Raw genomic sequence first — 20896 nt, 5'->3', positions numbered from 1 at the left:
GTTCAAGGCCAGTCTGGGCTATAGAGCAAGTTACAGAATAGTCTGAGCTACGGAGAGAGACCCCATCTGAAAAACAACAGTAACAGGAAAATAGAAATTATAAATAGTATTTGTGCTAACTATATGCTAAAGGAAGAAGTGGCCTGGCAGGTTTTTGTTTTTTTCTTAACTATAAACTGTTTGGCCTCATACACAGAGTTTCCTGTGAGGAAGTCAAGGTGGCAGGATGATGGTCATATCATATCTCCAGTCAAGAGCACAGGATGATGAATATATATTACTCATTTGTTTGTTTGTTTTGCTTTTGCATAATCTAGAATCCTCAGCCCAGGGAATGGTACTACCGTCAAGGAACTGCTCTCTCAGTTTCAAGGCATTTCCATAGGACAAACTAATCTAGACAATCCCTAGTGAGATTTACTTCCTGGGTGATTTTAGATGTTTCTTTTGAGTCAGCAATTATAGCCAACCATCACATTGACTTAAAGAAGAAGACATAAGAAACCATAAGATGAAAAACTGGGATACAGTTAATAAATTATTCACTGGAGACAAATAATGATTTCTTGCTAAATATCTTATGAATCAAAAATTAATGTAATCAGGATAAAGAAGTATCAAGGGGAGAGAACATGAATAGATACCGGAGGGTAAGAGAAGAAATGATCTATAGTGACCTGCTGATCAGCTAATTTATTTAGATGGAGGCTTGTATGAGGAGTGTTAGAGAGGTGAGGCTGGAGAAATTGGCAAGTATTGTAATTACCAATAGTCTTCAATGCCAAAGCAATGGAAGTTCATTTCACCTGAGGACAAAAGGAGTCCTTGCAGTTTTGCAAACAGAGAAAGTAACTGGTGTAAAAGGAATACTTAAGATGATCACAAATGCCTGGCATCTATAGTGAATTCTGGGTCACCCAGTTCACCTGCCATAAGTAATAATACATTTCCTTTACCCCCAAAGTAATATGGTTCTTAACCACAAACAGGATGAAAAAGGTGTTTGGGTTTAGTGACTAGAAGACATTTTAAAGAGTAGATCTTAGGTGCTCAAATCTGAGAAGCCAAGTAGAGAAGAAATCTATGAAAACATTGATATTTGATTTGTTCATGGATGAGTTATTATTAATGTCAATCACTAAATGAGGAGACAAATTAGACTTGATTTGTGAGGGAAGTGTATGGTTGTTTCTGCTGGGAATTATAGTTTTAGAAATGCCACAGACTGTTTCAATGGAGATGTAAGTCAATAGCAGTTGATGACGTGGGAATTAGCAATCCGTATTCCAGTGTATTCCAGTGTTACCTGAAAGTAGATCCACCATGAACTGTGAACACTAATTTCAGACACTCTTGTGAATTAACTTAGAGAGCAAATAGATTCTTTATTACATAGAAGCCAAGTCACTGGACAGTGCAAACAATATTTTTGCAGCTTTGAGAGCCCCATAATGGTGTACCTGGAATGGATGGACAATAGAGCCCTATCTCCTATAGAAGCAGAAACAGAGACAAATGAGCTTAAAAAGTCTTTAGAGAATAATAAGGATTTCACAAGCCTGGAACTGAGAAATCAACCTTGGTGAGTAAAGATAGAAATACTGGACTTCATCATTTTTCGAGTCCCAGTTGGGCCACTCCTGGCTCAGACATGAGCTAAGGAACCCAAGCAGATTGTCAGTTCCCCCAAGTTAAGTCATAAAAGTTGCTTTTCTAATCAGAGATTTTTGAGATTTGCTTATTAATGAGTAGCCATGTGATCTCGAGGAAAATCACTTACTATCTCTATGACCCTGGCAGAAAATATTGTGATTGGGTCATCTTGGTATCTATGTCAGATTTAAATTATACCATCTAGTGTATTTTAGGTCTATTCTATTTTGGACTTTTTCATCTTGAAGTACAATGTTAACTGTTTAGAACTTGAAAGGAAATTCTTATAGCCCTGATCCTGACTAATCTAGTTGACTTTGGCAGCAACTAGTATAAATAGGAGACTGAGAAGTATTAGTTTACCCCCCACCCCACTCTTGGATTCCACGAAATTCCAGAGTTGCATATGAATAGATTCAGAAATGCTTTGAATATTCTTTCCCTCTCATTCTTCATATGCAGCAAAGTCAGACTTTGAAACTTAAAAAACAACAAAGGTAAGAGCTGTCTGGACTTGAGTGAACAAGGTCTTGCGGGAAGCATTTTTCTCTTGAGGTGCTGCCTTCAATCTGATATTCATTTTACTCAGATCAGTTGTAAATACCAGCCTGTTTCTGTGAAATGTAAGTGGTGTTTGCTCTGGGCTGGTGGGACAGCCATGTACTGTTTGCTCTATCAGTAGCTCTGCTGGAGAATCTGCTGTACATTATTCCGATCAGCTCCCCGGAACCAGCTGTCCTAAATCCAGGTGGACTGAGAGAAACCATTTTCCTCACAGCACAGCTGTGCCACTTGGTAGCTTAAAGAGCAGTAGTTGGGTGAATGAACCATTGTTACAAATTCACTTTTTATCTGGTAAACAGTTTGCAGAAGCCAGAATAACGGAAGGTGTTTCCAATCTGGTCCACATTGAAAGGATATGAACACAGAAAGAAAGGCATTGTCTAGGTTGAGTGAAAATGCCTCCCAGGGTTATCAACTGAACACTGCATAGCAAGTTACAATAAAACTAAGCACAACGCCTTGGCCTGTTCTTTTCTGAAGGGAAATGGAGGAGGAGTGGATCTGGTGGAGAGGTAGGAGATGGAGGGGCTGGGAGGAGGGAAGGGAGGGAACCTGCACCTGAATGTAATGTGTGAGGAAAGAACAAATTTAAAAAGAAAAGGAAAAATCCACTTTCAAGTTTCATGAAGAAAATAATTATCTTATATAAATTTATATTTGAAATACAAAGAAAGTGCTTGTGTTCTACCAATACCTGTCATCAAAAACACTGAATAAAATCTACATTGAAAAAGTAAGCTTTATAAAATTTGCAGTTCTAGTAACTATATTATTTACTCTAGTCTGTTCATTAGACAACCTATGTCTTTCATATATTTTTACATTCTCCAACATATATGTTTGTGAATACTGCAGTTGTTGCTTTGACTATATATATGTATTTTTTTTCTGAATTACAATTGTAGCCAAAGAGAAGGCTGAACATTTCATAGTACTATTGCTTGCAAGCAAATTAAGATACTTTAAAAAACATAAATAAATATTTTGAAGTGTAAATCATATGTGGTTTAAAGAACAAGATTTGCTGATAAATACATGTGAAGTTAAAGCAAAAGAACTAAGCTAAGAGCATATAAGAGAAAACAAGCACGGTTGAATGGGTTCAGGAAGCCTCGGTTACTGTGTAAGCTGACAATATCATTGTTGTACCTTGCCACATAATCATGTGTGCAACAACACACTGGGAGCAATTGTTTTAAATAAGCCTTTACCAATAATGCTAAAAATAAAATTATTATATCCAGCCTATGTCCTGTTATGCCATTTTAAAATAATGATATTCGAATTCAGATTGTTTTTAGGAAAGTTTTTTCATTCTTAGTTCATAGCTGTCCTACAGATTTTTATTTTAAGACTATTTTTATAATTGTAGAAATTATGTGGTGTGTTTATGTGTATCACATGAATTAAAACATTATTGAGGTAAAATTAACTGACCATAAGCATGCATGTATGTATGCATATACTGATTATACTAAATTATATCACTAGAATGTTCAAATAGCATACTCCCTCTTTGTGGAAGGCAAGCTGTCCTGTGAATAATAATTAAATTAATAAATATTTTTGGGGGGTTGAGACAGGACTTCTCTGTGTAATAGCTCTGATGGTCCTGGAACTCACCTATTTGTCAAAGATTCCCCTGCCTCTGCCTCCTGAGTGCTGGAATTAAAGGCATGCCCAGCTCTAATAAATAATTTTAATTAGCATATTTATAGACAGCTTTTGTCTATGGTATTTTGCTATTACAACATTGTTAGTATTGTCTTACAAAGCCTATTAAATAAGAAAGATTTGTATTTATTTGAAAATGTGCTCTCTGTTAAAATAATCAACTATTCCAATATATATCAGGTGAGAACAAACGTAATGTCATTCTGTACAAGTAAGGCAAATACTTTCACTTATATAATGGAGGAAATTAGGTTCCTTTTCAGAAACCTTTGAAAAATACATACCTTCAGTAGTTTTCTATAGTTTTTTATGACATGTCCATTTGAAACCATAAGTTATATGGTTTAGTAAGTTATATGGTGTAGTAAATGAGATTCACAAACTCTTATTTCCAGAACTATTGATACCTGGATATATGACTTTGGAAATTAACATCTTAAAGCATCACCAAGTCTCAGGTGATTGAGATGACTCAGAAGGTACAAGAGCTTTCTTTTTTTTTTTTTTTTTTTTTATTTTTTGAGACAGGATTTCTCTGTGGCTTTGGAGGCTGTCCTGGAACTAGCTCTTGTTAGACCAGGCTGGTCTCAAACTCACAGAGATCCACTTGCCTCTGCCTCCCGAATGCTGGGATTAAAGGCATGCGCCACCAACACCCAGCATGGTACAAGAGCTTTCTGACAAGCCTAACCTGAGTTCGAGATCTGGTACCTACAAAGTATAATTAGAGAACAAACTCCCTGCTGGTTGTTCTCTTATATTTTTGGTTGTGAGTCTAGCGTTTAACGACTGAGCCATCTCTCCAGCCTTCATGTGTTCACCCTTTTTGTCACAATAAATATTTAAGATAATTTGAATTTTTAAATCAAGTCTCCAGCTATTAAATGAAAAGTTTAAATTAATATTCTTTCAAAATTACGTCTTCATTAATCACCATCCAAATGTAGCATTCATTCCCTAGAACCTATAATCATGTGCTGCCCAGAGGACAAGGGGTATGTGTGGATACTTTATTGAGACAAAAAGAAAGATGCTAAACATGTTTAGGAAATATTTATGAGACAGATTACAACAGACTTTGCTTTTGTGCTAGTCACCTTTGTAATATTTAGCTATTAATCCCATGAGTTTAAGAGAAGGTATTAATTTTACATTCTAGAAATTTGAAGGCTGAAAGTGAGTTTTCAATCACTTATCATAAAGCCGTACCCTCTTCTCAGATCCAATTAAACTGAGGACCCAAGAGGTTAAAGAATTTATTAAATTAATAAATTTATTAAATTTATTAAATTTATTAAATGTGATAGAGTGAAAAACTTTCAAGAGTGGTACCACAGAGCTAGAAGGACATTGTACAGCCATCTGTTTGGAGTCTATGTAACCTTTGCCTTCAAAAGTTGCTCAATGCAGTACTTATATGTGAAGAATTTTTTTTATCAAATACCTTCACGCTACTGACAATTAAAACTATGCAAAATGTTTCCCTTCTTTGTCAAATTGACACATAGACTATCACTTTGAAAACATAACTGGATATCTACCACTTGTCCCCAAGGTCTCATGTTTATATTGTAACATAAAACGCAATCCAAATTTTAAAAATCCAATCAATCTTTAATAATTCCAGTACATTCAAAGTCTGTCAACTGTGAGCTCCTATAATAATAAAAAAAGAAACACGTTATATGCTTCCAATATACAATCACAATATACATGTTCCAAAAGGGAGGAAGAGCACAAAACAATAACAACAAAACAAAACCAAAATCCAACAAAGGAAACACCAAATCTTGCCGCTCTAATGTCCAACACCTGATTTTTGTTTCTACTTAGAAACAAAGATGTTTTGATCCCATTACCTATCCTAAAGCATGTGTGAGAAAATGAGGAAAGTGGCACCTTCTTTTCAACTCTCAGGGGCTATTGGGTTGTCCCTCCCCTGCTAGAAATGTACTATTTGCATAAGCTAGTAGCTATTAGGAGAATACTCATTATTACAACTTCATCTAGAAAAAAAAAACATAAGAAAAGGGAAGGAAGGAAAGGAGAGAAGAAGGGAAGGAGGGAGGGAGGGAGAGAGGGAGAAGAAAGAAAGGAAAAGAAGATGGGGAAAGGATTATTAGAAAAAATTTTTATTCATTTTCACTATGTTTCACTATTCATTTCACTAGTATTACAAAATATTTGGGGCTAGGTTATTTATATGAGGCTAATTAGTTGACAATTTTAAAAGATCGGTCCAAATATTATGACTCAAGCTCTGTGTTAACACCAATTGCTACAGCACATCATGGTAGATACCATCCCAGTGGTGGAGTGGGTGCAGCAGGAAGATCATAAGTCTGTGATCAGACTTGAAGAAATAGTAAAGGGAGATTCCAGCTTGCTCTTTTAATAATAATCTTTCTGCCTGAACTAATTTACGGATCTCAGAAGAGTAAAGGACTCCCACAGGCCTCTACCACTTAAAGTCTCCAGTACATCCCTATTACCCACCACACTGAAAATTGAGAGACTGTAGTAATTGCTGTGTAAGCTACAATGGGTTATTTACCCAGAGACAGTCAGCAAGAGGAACCTATGAAGGTCTGCACTAGGAACAGGAAATTAGTAAACAGAAATGCTGGCATGGAGAGACCTGTGTTCTCTGACTGCTTCAAGGCTGACTTTGGGAATGGTAGCGAAATGCATGTGTATGCAACATGATTTCACATCAACAAAGGACTTTGAGTGAAGAATAAAAAAATATATATTGTCTACATTGTGTGTTTATGTCATACTTATTGCTATCATTCACAGTTCTCTTTTGTTAAAATTCTTTGCACTAATTGGGTAGATGAGACACACATGAAAGATTAAAAGTTCTAAGATTGCTAAAAAGTTAATAAAGAATAAGAGCATAAGTAAATAGTCCCTTAATCGGATCACAAAATACTTACTAATTTTGCATGTGGTAAATGGAACAAAAGTCCTACTCTCTCAAATGAGACAGACAAGTGCATACATGAGTAAATAAACAAAGATGAAAGATATTAGATGTGGAATAAAGACACATAGACACAACACATTATTTATATCATAGATAACAGATAGATGATAAACACATGCTATATAGATAATAGATAAAAAGATAATAGTAAGTAGATGATTTATAGATCATAGATAAACAGATACACAGGTGCTATATAGATAATAAATAAATGATAAATAATAGATATATAGATAGCAGATATGGATTATAAACATATATAATCATAAACAGCAGTTGAAATCTCAATAGGCCTTTCCCCTATGAGCACATTTTTGTCAGTTTTCTACTGTTTGCACTCTGAAATATGGAAGTTTTCAAGATACCAGTATATGAACTTGTGAGGAAGAAGGGATGTTACAGGCGCATAACAGGAACTGCACACAATGAGAAACATTTTCTCTGAGTTGATGTCTGACCTGCGGCTAAGTGGAAATGCCCATCAGATTGTTAAGCATACATGCCTGGGAGGATAAAAGGTTGAGAAACCATTATAGTTACTACGTGGAGGTGTCTCGGTAGTAAGTTAGTGCTGATGGATTAGCAATGGCTTACAGACACATTCTATTTCTGATGTCAGGACTTATACACTTGGCACTTGAAATTGCTATAGGTTGTTGTACTTGCTATCAAAAACTATAATTATTTAGAGATAAAAACCCATTAAGCACATGTTTAATTTAGATGCTTTCTAAGCATTTAAACATGTGTTATTTTTTGTTTTCTAAGAACATACGTTGCGATGATAATTTTTAAACCACAAATCGCAGTTTAGCTGGTTATTTAAATGTTATCAGGATCGATATAAAATAATAGAAATATTAAAACTGTGCATGTAATCCTACAAAAGTTCAAATACACATTGTTCAACTGTAATGTTAATCATAAGGCTTTTTAAAAGTGCACGCAACACTACATTTTTTATGTGTGCTCAGACTTATCTTCTCTATAACCTGTGACATTTGAGTTCTGGTCAGTCACCCAATGGCCCAGTGATAGGACCACAACATTATGCTTTCTCTATACATCACTTTTACTAATCGCCCCACCACGAACACGCTCCTCATCCATCCCTCACAGTTCCTAACCCACCTCTTTCTATCTCTGTCCTGCTGGCAGTAAATCCTCTCACCAGCTAATTGAATGAGTGCACCTGGTGCTGCTTCCCAAAGATCCACAAAGCCAGACTTTGATGGACAGCAGAAAGTGGTGCAATGTGAAAACAAAGCCTTTTAACTGGGAGCAAAGCTTTGTTTTGCTCAGGACTGTAAGGTCACTCCAGCTCATTCTGGCTGTGGGGAGGATCTTAATTTTCACTCATCCGATCTACTTGCAGCTGTCCCTCTTTCCAGTATTAAAAGTTCAGCTCATCCAGTGTGAGGAATTAAGAAAGAAGGGGCAGCGCAGCGCTTGTTGCAAACCAAAAACAGAAAAAAGCAAGTAAAATCTGGCTTGGCTCTGTAGTACAAAAAGTTATTTTCAAAGCCCGTAAATTATGACATGGTGATTAACATGTAATTTAAATATATTTAAACAACCATTATATCACATTCCCAGCCCAGCTAATTGGCCTCACAGATGTTCCCTTGGAGCTGCATTGCCCTTCCATGGGGAAATGAAAGATGTGCTTTTTGTCATGGAAACCAGATAATAAAGCAAACTGAAAGAAAAATGGAAACAGAAACATAAAAAGAAACAGTAACCCTAAAAACAATGAACGCAGAGGGTTTTGTGTAGAATTGTTTTTCATTTTAATACTGAGAATGGGAAGAAGAAGAAGAAGAAGAAGAAGAAGAAGAAGAAGAAGAAGAAGAAGAAGAAGAAGAAGAAGAAGAAGAAGAAGAAGAAGAAGAAGAAGAAATAGGAAGACACTGCATTACTGTGGCACTGTTTGCTGTTTGGCAGTGTCCAGAAAGGGAGCTGGCAGGTTGCTGATGAGGAGACTTGCCAAAGCAGGACAGTGGATGCATTCTATCAGACAGAGCAGCGATTCATGTCTCTGAACAAGCTAACTGCAAAGTCCAGTAAGTCGCGGCACACACCTTTACAACTGGAGGCATTCTATCCCAGATAATGAAGATAGATAATGAACTGTTTCCTCACTGAGAATGGCTTGTGAGTTAGTCCTTTGATCATTCATCTTTCAAGTTCTAAAAAAAAAATGCAAAATGCACAATCAATGCTAGCTGTAGCTGTGATTCAAATTGAGCATTATAGAGTAGAGGCATTTTTGCCAAGTAAGATGTCAAAGGAACACAGGTAATTAGTAGTGTTTTGGAATACTTTACTTTCTGATATATAATTGCAGCCATGGAACGTATTTTCTCCAGCAGCATCACTCTTTTGTGCCTTGGTTTTGTTTTGGTTTTGTTCATTTCTACTTCCATAATCTCAGGCAATAGATGATAGTTCAGTATAAGTCCCCAAAGTTCAGAGAGTGTCCACATCTCTTCTAGTACGCCATTGCATTTCTAACATCTGTAACAGTGACCAGCGGTTTTGTTGTTAAGATGCAATTAATATGTGTTAAACACTTGCTAATTAATCAGGGATTGATGATAAATCTGGGGTCTCAAATGTTATAACATGAATTTAGGCAGTTCTCATGTTTTATTTGTGCCACCCCTCAATTTTACAAATCACTGAACTATATAAGATATTCCTTTATCAAACATTAGGAACAAATAGAATTGATTTTCTGTCCTTATAAAAGACAGCAAAATCTGCCTGTGTTTATAGTGTTTTAGAGAGCAGATAAGCATTAAAAATGCATCCTTGATAGATACCTTTAACACGATTGTGTGACTTAAGAACTCTGATTAACTGACACATATTCTTTCATGCAATATATAGTCTACATTTATATAAGACTGCAGAGCATAATTTGTCATTCCAAAGAATAAAGTAGAGACCATGGGTAAAACTTCAGGTCTGACATATTTTACAACTGAACATGTGTGTTTAGTCCTGAAATTTCTAACAGAACAAAATAATATGTGCATAGTATAATAACAACTCCTGTGCATTGAATCTTAAATATATCTATAAAAATAATCCCCATACATAGCTGAATGGAGCAAGAAAATATGAAGCATATACACAATGAATACTATTTGACTATAAAAATAGGTGAAAGCTTATCATTTGAAAAGACACAGGTGGACCTAGAAATATTATTCTAGGTGAAATGGGCAGGCAGAGATTGACAAATACTTCACTGCCTCCCTCACTCCTATGTGTAATTAGAGAAGGAAATGGTCTTTATTCTCCATGCTGTCATAACTGCAGTGTGGAATACAGTATATATCATTACAGGCCTTGTTCTTTGATCAGTCTGGCAAACAGCATTTGTTAAGTGAAATTGCATTGTTCAATTGCTATTGATTTACATTAAATAGTTGTTATTCATAGAACAATCTTTTGAGATTGCTTTATGAATCTCAAAGTTGTAGGAACATTGATGCAAGATGATAGGTGTTTCATATAAATGTTATATGTGACTGGAAGGCATCTCTTGTCATCTGTGTTAGCTTAAGATCAGATATAGAGTGCTACACCATACACAGAACTATTTCTGCCTGCTCTATTCATTGTCCTCAATACCAGAAAAAGGAGAGAAATTCTCAAGAGAAAGCTATTCTCAGTGTGTTTAATAATGAATGAATGAATATATATTTTTATATTAAGGAACAGACTTTTGATTAAAGTATATTTTTATATTAAGAAATAGACTTGGGGTTCATACAGCCTCCTTCTCTTCCTAAGGAGCAGTACCCTTAACATTTTATCATATTTTATCTTCACTTCCATATAGCCCAAAGGATAGACTATTAAGCTATAAAAATACAGGCATTTTTGTTTTTTTAGCCAAAACCTGGTTGTGATTCTGACTACATAAAAGGAATAGAAAGTATGTTTCCAGGAATTTACTTTTCAAGTTTTATTCTGTTTCTTCCTTTTCTAAGAAGTAAGATGGAAGATACAATATTATTTGACTTTCTTTTATAAGAGACTGAGTGGCCTTTGCTGAAGTGGTGAAAATAAATGTAGCTTAAGAAAAAATATTTCAGACAAATTGGAATCCACTCTCTACCTCCTTATAATTTTTTTTCCTTATAAGGGAACAAACTGGTGTCTTGTAATGATACTAAATAGCATGAAGGTGTTTGGTCTTTTGATATGTGAAAAACAAAGTGTCCTTTATTTTAAAACACAGTTTCATTATTTCTGGCTCACCACTTGACCCCACCCCCTCCATCTTCCATGGTTAATCTGAAAAATAACAATTCTATGTCAGTCTTATTCTATTTTAAAACATTAAAAATTTTGTGTGGGGAGAATTAGTGTTTAAATTTACTTGCTTGTAGTGAGAATGAAACAATTTGACTATTTAGGAAAAATTCACTGTTGTGCGCTTTCCCCTTTGGCTCATGCAAATCGTATCTTTTCTTTCTCTTTTCTTTTTTTAATTTTTCATCCATGTTGCCTCTTATTATATCCATCATTCCATTTTTCTTTCCTATTAGAGTGAAATTGGACACAGCCCTCCTCCTGCCTACACCCCCATGTCGGGAGTAAGTATTTCACGATCAGCCTTCATCTTTTAGGGTTTTTGGTCTTCTCTTAACCATGTTTCTTCTCCTGTCTCTCTATAATTTCGTCATTTTTTGCCTTTGCCAACAGTGAGTCAAGAACTGGCTATAGACTCTGTAGCTACCTTTGTAGATGTCTGTATCTCAGGTGATAATCTGCAGCTGAGACATCATATATCAACAAGAAATTCAGGGTTTATTGGAAGTATTTACCTAGTTCATGAATAATGCTTCTGGGTGAAGATTTTATCTTCAGTCTCATGGGTGGCAGGTCATGCACTGTAGAGTCCGAGTCTCAGTGCCTGTCCTTTTGTTAGGTAATAGATACTCAAAGTCATAGTAACCACAGAAGGGGACGTAGTATTGGTGCATTGTCATTCACAATGTTTCACTGTACTTCTGCACTTAAGACCATTTGTCTTGAAAATTTACTTTTGAGTTTCATAACAATATTTGGCAATTGTACAGAAAGAACACAGAGTCTGTTTATTAGATCACACACACTCTAGTGTCTTAGTAATTTTAAAAATTAAAAATTTTAAATTATTTCTGCATGATTTTTACCTATTAAGAAAAAGTCAGGATGAAGGAGGTGAGAAGATGGCTCAGTCAGAAAAATGCTTGTCACACAAATATAATGAAGAACTGTACAGTATAATTCCAGCTCTAGGAAGGTGCAGAAAGACAATCCTGAGGGCTTCCTGACCAGTCAGTTAGGCAAACTGGTAAGTTCCAAATTAAGTCAGAGACTCTGTCTCAAGAATTAAGGTAGAAAAAAAAAAGAATTAAGGTAGAGGGATATAAAAGAAGACACTCAACATTGAACTCTGGCCTCCACATGCATGTATACCTACACTCACACATCCATGCACATGAATGTGTGTGTGTCCATATTTATATGTTTGTGTATATATATATACATATATATGTATGTATGTTTACATATGTATATACATATATATAATAGGATTTCAAATGTTTCTAGTATTTACTTCAAATTCATTAGCCCCCCCTAGGAAAATAAAAATCATTAATTACTAAACTTGAAAAACAATGTGTTTGGCATCTTTTTGGCTAGTAACATCTAGCATCCTTTTACAGTTCTTCCTAACCATTGATTCTCCCAATGTGTTTCTGTTATTTTAACAGAATCAGTTTGTGTACCAGGATGGGGGCTTTGCTACACAACAAGGAATATCCATGCCCTACAGAGCCACAACCAACACCATACCAGAAGCTCCAGTCGCTCAGGGTGCAACAGCTGAGATGTTTGATGACTCCTGCTGCAATGGTACCCTACGCAAGCCAGTGGCACCCCATGTCCAAGAGGACAGTAGCACACAGAGATATAGTGCTGATCCCACAGTGTTTGCCCCGGAACGGAACCCCCGAGGAGAACTGGATGAAGAAGGCTACATGACTCCAATGCGTGACAAACCCAAACAAGGTACAAGCTGAATGTTCAGAAGTGATTGTGTTCGATGATCACCTCATCAAACAAGCAGGAGACAGATGTCAACTTTCTAGACAGCAGGAAGGTGGGACATTTGCAATCTATCATAGAAAAGGCCCAGACTACTTCTATAACAGAATAGTTTTCTGAATCAGTGTCATCTAGGTACCTAACTACTTCTTTAAATAGTCAAATTTCAGGCTCCACCTGAACAAGAAATTGGATCAAGTGACTTATAATCACAATCAGGAAGCCCCAGAAACACCAACCCAAACCCATCTTTATTGAAATAGTTGAATGACAAAGTATGATACTATAGGGCCTCAGAACCACTGCTGTGTTGAAATTCCCATGGAGGCTGTAAAGACAGGTGTTACCAGCAAAGGACCAAAGCTTCTGACATCAACAATAAAAGAGCTGACTTATTTAAAACATGCAATTTCACTAACCTAGCCTAATGTTAGGGTTGTGAATCCTTACAGAGTGCTTTCTTAGCACACATGAGAACTTAGATTTAAACCAAGACCAGTAACACACACACACACACACACACACACACACACACACACACACACACACACACAGAGTTTATCACAGGAAACTATATTTGTGAATGCTTCTTGAAAAATAAAATTTGATTCTGTATTGCATACCACCATCTCGATGATAATTTGTGAATTAATAGCTTTGTAAAAGTTAAACATAGAAAGGTTAAACACCCATATTATATAACATTTCAGTTTTGAAATCAAACAACATAAAAACCCTCTTTCCATCTATGCTAGCAGTGCCAAATAACAGAGACAATGAAAATTGTTATTGAAAATAATGATCATGATGGTGTCTGTCAGTATCAGCAATAGGCCATATGTTAAGACTGTGTGAAACCCCATTATATCACCTTTATATGTCTCTGTTCACCTTTTATGAAACACAGGCTAATGATCCCTGAATACATAATGTAAATGACCTCGCTTAATATAATGAGGATTTTGATGACTATAGTCCTGAATACATTAGGAAGATAGATAGATAGATAGATAGATAGATAGATAGATAGATAGATAGATGAGATTTTAATTTGCTTTTAAATGTATGTGTGTGCTTGTGTCTATGAACGTGTGTGTGTGTGTGTGTGTGTGTGTGTATGTGTGCCCATGTCTGTGTTCACATACATCCGTGGCCTGGAGCTGGAACTCCTGGTGCTTGTGAATGCCTAACATGGATCCTGGGAAGAAAACTCTGGCCTTTTTGTAAAAGTTGCAAGTACTTAACCACGTAGGTGCATTTATAAGAGAAGAACAATCTGGAAGATTGGGATTCTGATCTTGTCCTTGTCCCTGGCTTGTTTTGCTAAGTTTTTATTATTGTTGTGTTTTGTTTGAGCCCGCTCACTTTTCTCATGCCTGTCCCAATTCATGAGCAGGCTTTGTTTGGTTTTGAAAAATTATGACAATGAATTTGTGGTTCCCTTGTCCTAAAGAAACCTAACAGTTGCTCTTTAGTCAGATTAACAGTTTTCTGAACATAGATGTCTATTAGATGGGGTTTTTTATTCTTTCAGAATATCTGAATCCTGTGGAAGAAAACCCTTTTGTATCTCGGAGAAAAAACGGAGACCTTCAAGCTTTAGATAATCCAGAGTACCACAGCGCTTCGAGCGGTCCGCCCAAGGCAGAGGATGAGTATGTGAATGAGCCACTCTATCTCAACACCTTCGCAAACGCCTTGGGGAACGCGGAGTACCTGAAGAACAGCGTACTGTCTGTGCCCGACAAAGCCAAGAAAGCATTCGACAACCCTGACTACTGGAACCACAGCCTGCCACCCCGGAGCACCCTTCAGCACCCAGACTACCTGCAGGAATACAGCACAAAATATTTTTATAAACAGAATGGACGGATCCGCCCTATTGTGGCGGAGAATCCTGAGTACCTCTCGGAGTTCTCGCTGAAGCCAGGCACTATGCTGCCCCCTCCGCCCTACAGACACAGGAATACTGTGGTGTGAGCTCACCTGGGGTGTTAGGTGGAGAGACACGCCCACTCCATCCCCTCTCCCCCAACTCCCTCCTCTTTCTCTGGTGGTCTTCCTTCACCCAAGGCCAGTAGTTTTGACACTTCCTAATGGAAGATGTAGAGACACAATGATAGTTCCGTGCTTACCTAACTTGAACATTGGAAGGAAAGACTAAAGGAGAAAGACAGGAGAACACACACTGTTAAACTGTTTCTTCGTTTCTTCATCTGGGTTGGTCAACAGAGTGGCAGAGCCAGAGAAGGTCTGGGATATGTAGGGTAATATTGCCTGCTGTCAGAGTCCTAGCTTTGTTCCCTTTGCACTCTTTCTTTTCCTTCCTTCCTTCCTTCCTTCCTTCCTTCCTTCCTTCCTTCCTTCCTTCCTTCCTTCCTTCCTTCCTGTTCTATCAATGCAGGTGATTGAAAGCCCAGACTCTGTTCTCATCTGCAGCCACAGACTTGTGCATATTCGGCATCACTAAAATCATATGAATGCGTCCATTAGAAAAAAAGGATAAACATTTGGGTACCACTTGATAGTAACTGAGACTGAGAAGCCAATTTCTTTCTCCAATAGTTTCGTTCCTGGCAAGTAAGAATGGCCAACCCAGCTTTCATAATGTTTAAAACTCCATTATAGTTATAACTAGTAATTATGCTTAGAAGGCATATCTGGTTTTCTCATTTGGGTTTGCTTTCGCCCGTTCCTTTATATTAGTTCCACCCATATTTTTGGCTGTAGTTTCTAGTTGCAAAGATATTTACATAAAAGCTTCTTGACAGAGTTGGAACATATACACACTATACAATGTAGAGGCCATTATTTTAAATCATGCAGTCCTTAAAATAGAAGAGACGCCAGGATACTAGTAAAAATAGCATCAAATCTAGATTTCATGTATCACACTACTGAATTTATTCTTCCCTGTCTGTCATTTTCATCCTTTAGCATTTTATTGTTCTCCATAAATGACTGTCTTTGATAGGCAGTGGTAATCTTAAGAGTAGAAGGGATGCTAAGAAACAGTTACGTGTGGTTCAAAAAACTACTGATACTTTCAGGGGTGGTCCCATGGGGGATCTGTGCAGTGGAAGAAACACTGGATTGGGTACGTCTATATGGAAGGTACTCAGAAATGTAGTTTGCACTTAAGCTCTAATTTTATTTGCTCTTTTTTCTGAACTCCACTTTGGATTTTGAATGAAGCAATATGAAAGCAACCAGCAGATTAACTAATTTAAGTACTTTTTTTTTTAAAAAAAAAAAAGGATCTAAGATAAATACAGACTGTGGAAATGCCAAACCAAGCCAACTAGGACTTTGGAACAGTACCCAGGGATTATGGTGAGAGGGCCAGCACATTATCTTCATACTATATGACATTTGCTGTGTAAGGGCGTGTGTTAAGTTTGTACTCTCTGTGTGAAGGAATGCAAGTTAAGGACTGGCTTGAATTCCATGGAATTATTCATATGGGGCTCTGTTTATATTGATTATAAAGAAGGTAGCTTAACTCTTCACACCTAAGTTGCTATAATTAAAAGTAAACCATAAACATCTGATGCCTATGAACAGGTCCACAATTGAGTTAAGAGTTGTAAATAAACATGAAAACCCTTCTCATGAAATCATTTTATTATCTGGTACATTATTCTTGTAATAATTTATGCAATGACTCTTCATATGCTACCATCCTATGTCCTGGTTGTAGAACCAGCTCTTTTAGGTTTCATTTTAATAGAACACCTATGGGTGTTAAGATGAGTGATGGGAACATTGACAAATAAATCTCTAGGAAATAAGGAAATGCAATACATCACTCTTTTCTACAAAATTCTTCTTCAAGTCATTTAGATTTTTAAACATTTCTTTCTGCTATTACTTTATTAAGAGAAAATTAGACTCACTAGCCTAAAAAATTCAATTAGATTAAAAATCTTCTTGGTAAAACAGAGAATGCTTAAGGGAGAAAAAGTTTCAAAGATGTTTATATTTCTACCTATTTTGAAAAAGTAAATCTACCTACCCAAATCTAGATTTATTCAATTGATATTTGTTTAAAATCTACTAAAAGTATAGGGAGGCAGTCAGATAAATGAAATATCATCTCTGACTTCCATTTTTAACAGTCTAGATATATTTGCTGTTCTCCATGAATCCAAGGAACCAGGTTGAATTTACTATTTTGTGAATGGCTTCACAGAACAGGTTTTTAGTAAAAATTCTGAGAACTCATTGGGACATAAGTTTAAAATCTTCAAACTACTGAAGATAACAAATACAGTCACTTCTATGTTCTTATCCAGATACAAACTGGCCCAGAAGAACATTGCATCACTGGCAAACTGACATATCTGGAGTCTTACTATGAAATCAGCAGCCAGTGATAGTCTTTGGCCAAAGCCCTTGAAAGTGTTGGCCTCTTAAGCTAAGAAAAGTGAAGCAAACTGAAAGTGAGAAGTAGTGACAGAAGGGTTTGTGAAATCTTGTCTAGTGAAGGCTCACTATGAATTTACTAGAGATAAAGACACAGCATGATCCAAGGGCCACAGATTTAAAGCCCATAGCTCCCCAACCCAATTTAGAGGGTTCTGCAAGAAAGGGGGACCTTATACTTATCACCTAGAAGAGTTGAAAGAAAGCCTTTGTTAGTAGATAAACCTATGCTTACCCTCTACGGGCAGCACCTTTGGAATACTAGGATGACCTTTTCTCTTCATTTACAATATTGTATGGCTTCTACTGGGAGGAAGAAAGCAGAATCTTTTAATTTGTTAAAGGAACATTGTAGTCTCTTAACTGTTAAAGCAATGGAAACATAGTGAATGCTCTCTTTCTCCCTTAAAAGCACAAGCTTGGCAGTTCTTCGCATCTCCCCTAGAGATAGGTCCTGGTGAAATTGAGAATGACCCCAATGCCGTTTTATCATTCTCTTTTATGACTTACTACTGCGTGCTTGATTTCAAATCTGGTATTTCTTGTTTGTTTCAGTTTTGACTATCTAGAGGGAATTTATTCAAGAGTGGATGAAAGGGACAACAGGCAGGAATTGGAGTGAGGTGGCTTTCATTTACTCAAGAGAATAACATGTTTCACCTAAACTGATTTTGTAAGATGCTAGTTCCTGTGAAGTATCAGGTGCTAGTCATCAGCAGTACCAATCAAAATATGCAGAATTCATTTGTAAGACTGAGTAAAACTAATGTTGAAATTAAGCTTACTCTATTTTTAAAACCATCAAGTCTTAATGATCATAATTATCTTGGAAAAACCAATTTTCAGGAAGGGTAACTTTTTTTGTTCTTTGGGTTTTTTTTGTTTGGTTGTTTGTTTTTTTGGGGGGGTGAAATAGTCATTTAAAGAAGTCATTCTCAAGCAGATGAGAAAGGATGTCATCTAAGTCACAAGAGGTCCAGAGTCACCAAAATGTTGCTATTCAAACAAGGCTGAGATAACAAAGCTCCCTGATTCTGACCCGGACTAGTAAAAGATCACTGATTCTGCACTGTGCAACTGGGAATCCATCTTAGGGCTGAATTAGGACCCCTGAATTACATTAGTAGCACAGATTAGGACTTGGTTCTCTCTCTCGAGAAGCATTCTTGAAACAGTGTGAAAACAATGCAAATTTCAAACTGTTAAAAAACACAAAAGCTAAAGATCAAAGCCTTATTAAGAATCTGAATTTTGTAAGTCAGGAAGAATGACGGACTGCCTCTAACCTGAAAGAAGAAATGGTGGAGGGTGGCAGCCTTTCAATGTGTCATTGTCATGTGCTATACCTTTGAGAATGGTAAATACTGTCAATAGTGGGGAAAGGATAGCAGAGGGACAGAGGGTTCACCCATAGATGAAGTTTGTGGCTGATCCATGTGCTTCCTGAAGTGTCAAAACTAGAAAGAAAAAACAAGTTTTTATGTCTGACACAGAAGGATGTAAATACAAGATTCTTTTGAATAGTCTAACATTTATTTAAAAACGGGAATTATTTGTCCATCTGTAATTGTTGATTACTTAACTAGTACATAGTTCACAAGGTAATAAAAAAAAAAAAGGTGACCATGAAAGCATGTGTATAACGGGACACAATCATGACAATGCTGTAAGAAGTAGAATTAGTTAGGTTATCAAATGTTAAATGCTTTTAATATTAAGAAGAAACCAAACTAGAAAATTAACCATGATATATAAAATAACATAAAATTCAGGCTATGGAAATGTAGGGTGGGTTTTGCATAGTAAAAAAAAAAAAAATAAGTTGCCATTTAAAATGGTTGTTGGTTGGGTTTAGCAGATAGTAGACATAGTGTGGTTTTAATTGTGAAAACTTGCTAAAGCACTCCAGTTGAGTTTTCTTGTGTTCTCCTACTCTTTCATTGTATTTTAAATGTATTAAGTAAAAGAGAATGCAAAAAGGGTTTGCTTTGCAGACATCCATCTGAAGTGCTTTAACAGGCAAATAAGCCACACGTGAGGTTAAGAGACCTTCCCAATGAGTAAAGGAAATGAAAATGTTCTGTTACCTTTTACAGATACAATACAAACAACAACAAAATGAGTGTCATTGTTTAGAAAGCAAACACAACATATTCAATCTGTGACATGTCTTTTCTTTTTCCCACCATGCCTTCTTGCCTACATAACCAATATAGAACCCATCACAAACGTTTTTCCTTTTTTGATAAATAGGTTCTAAAGCAAGAATTTTAAACTATTAAATAGGTATTCTTTTGGACTCTAGTTTCTGACTATTGGTTCATTATGAGGCAAATGAAAAATCCAACAGCATAGCTACTAGCAGTTAAAAAGCCTGACAAAGCAACTTCTATGGCAAATATCATGCACAGAGAGTCCAACTGTGCCTCTCTGGGCTGAAGGACAGATAGTCTTGTCCTTGTATAGACATGTCAAGGCATGTGGCTGTCTCCTGCTGACCATCTGCTCAAGAACAAATGACAGGTGGATGTGATTGTGAATCAAGCATCATTTTAAAAGACCATTGACAGTTGAGACCTTCTTCTTTCTGACCCTAAGATAAGGTCAGCATTTACGTGTCTGAATAGAGTCAACACAGTTATTTTCCTAATGACAGAGATGCCTTTGAAGGAGTTTTCTCTGCTGTTATGAACACAAAGCTCTTGTGGGCATTGTGTGGGATCAGGTGCCCTTACACTTGTATGTACAAAACCTGAGAACATTGGGAGCTGCTCTGTTCCTTGCATTAAATGAAAACCTCATAAAACAGTGAGAATTTCAGACTCTTGCTGATCAAGTCCCACTGACTGATTAGACAATAGTATAGGATGTTTCTCTTGCAGACCCTGTCCTCACCTCACTCCTGGCCAAGAGATGGTTTGGGTAGAAAGAAAGTGCTTCTAGAGTCACAGGCTGAAAAGACTACGTAAGTCTCAATTTCATGGAGCAGTTCTATGCCTCCCCTGGAAGGAAATTCTTTGAAAGGCAGCTTTACAAGCAAGTGACCACCTTGTCAGAGACACAGGAAATTTTGTTTCCCTCTGAACCTTAGAGGGAAATGGCACCTTTGCATTCCCATCCCCCACTTGCACAATCAATGCCTTTCTCCTTTTGAGTTCCCCTCACTAGTTCAAAGTGGCTCTCCCGAGGCTGTCGCTTTCCTAAGCCATAGTGGATCTATGAAGACCCACATCCTCCTGTGAACACTGACCTAGCCTTTGCCCTCAAATGCCTGATTTTCCCATTAAAATATTCAACCACTCTAGATGGTGTTTAAATTCCTTCTCAGACAAAAGACAGCACAAGAATTATTTAGGGTGTTAAAATTGTTTTTTCCATGACAATTGCTTCTCTCACTATGGACTTCTCTGTAGGAATTTGAGATAAGTGAGCTCTGTAGTGAATCTTGAGACTCACATTGTGTGTACATACATGCAC

The 20896-nt window shown here is 36.7% G+C and overlaps 1 protein-coding gene across 1 annotated transcript in view; it reads left to right on the top strand.

The window, feature by feature from the left end:
- The window catches only part of LOC100760475 (receptor tyrosine-protein kinase erbB-4), a 658968-nt gene extending 643804 nt beyond the window's left edge, over positions 1-15164 (top strand). The window contains exons 26-28 of the mRNA XM_035438839.1: positions 11446-11493; positions 12661-12958; positions 14529-15164. Of these exons, the coding sequence (XP_035294730.1) occupies positions 11446-11493; positions 12661-12958; positions 14529-14974 (792 nt within the window). The 3' untranslated portion in view covers positions 14975-15164. The remainder of the gene's footprint in view (positions 1-11445; positions 11494-12660; positions 12959-14528) is intronic.
- The last annotated feature ends 5732 nt before the right edge of the window (positions 15165-20896 follow it).

This window comes from Cricetulus griseus, chromosome 2, assembly GCF_003668045.3.
Source record: "Cricetulus griseus strain 17A/GY chromosome 2, alternate assembly CriGri-PICRH-1.0, whole genome shotgun sequence".
Lineage (NCBI taxonomy): Eukaryota > Metazoa > Chordata > Mammalia > Rodentia > Cricetidae > Cricetulus > Cricetulus griseus.
Note: the sequence above shows the minus strand (reverse complement) of the source record. Positions and strands in the feature narration are given on the sequence as shown.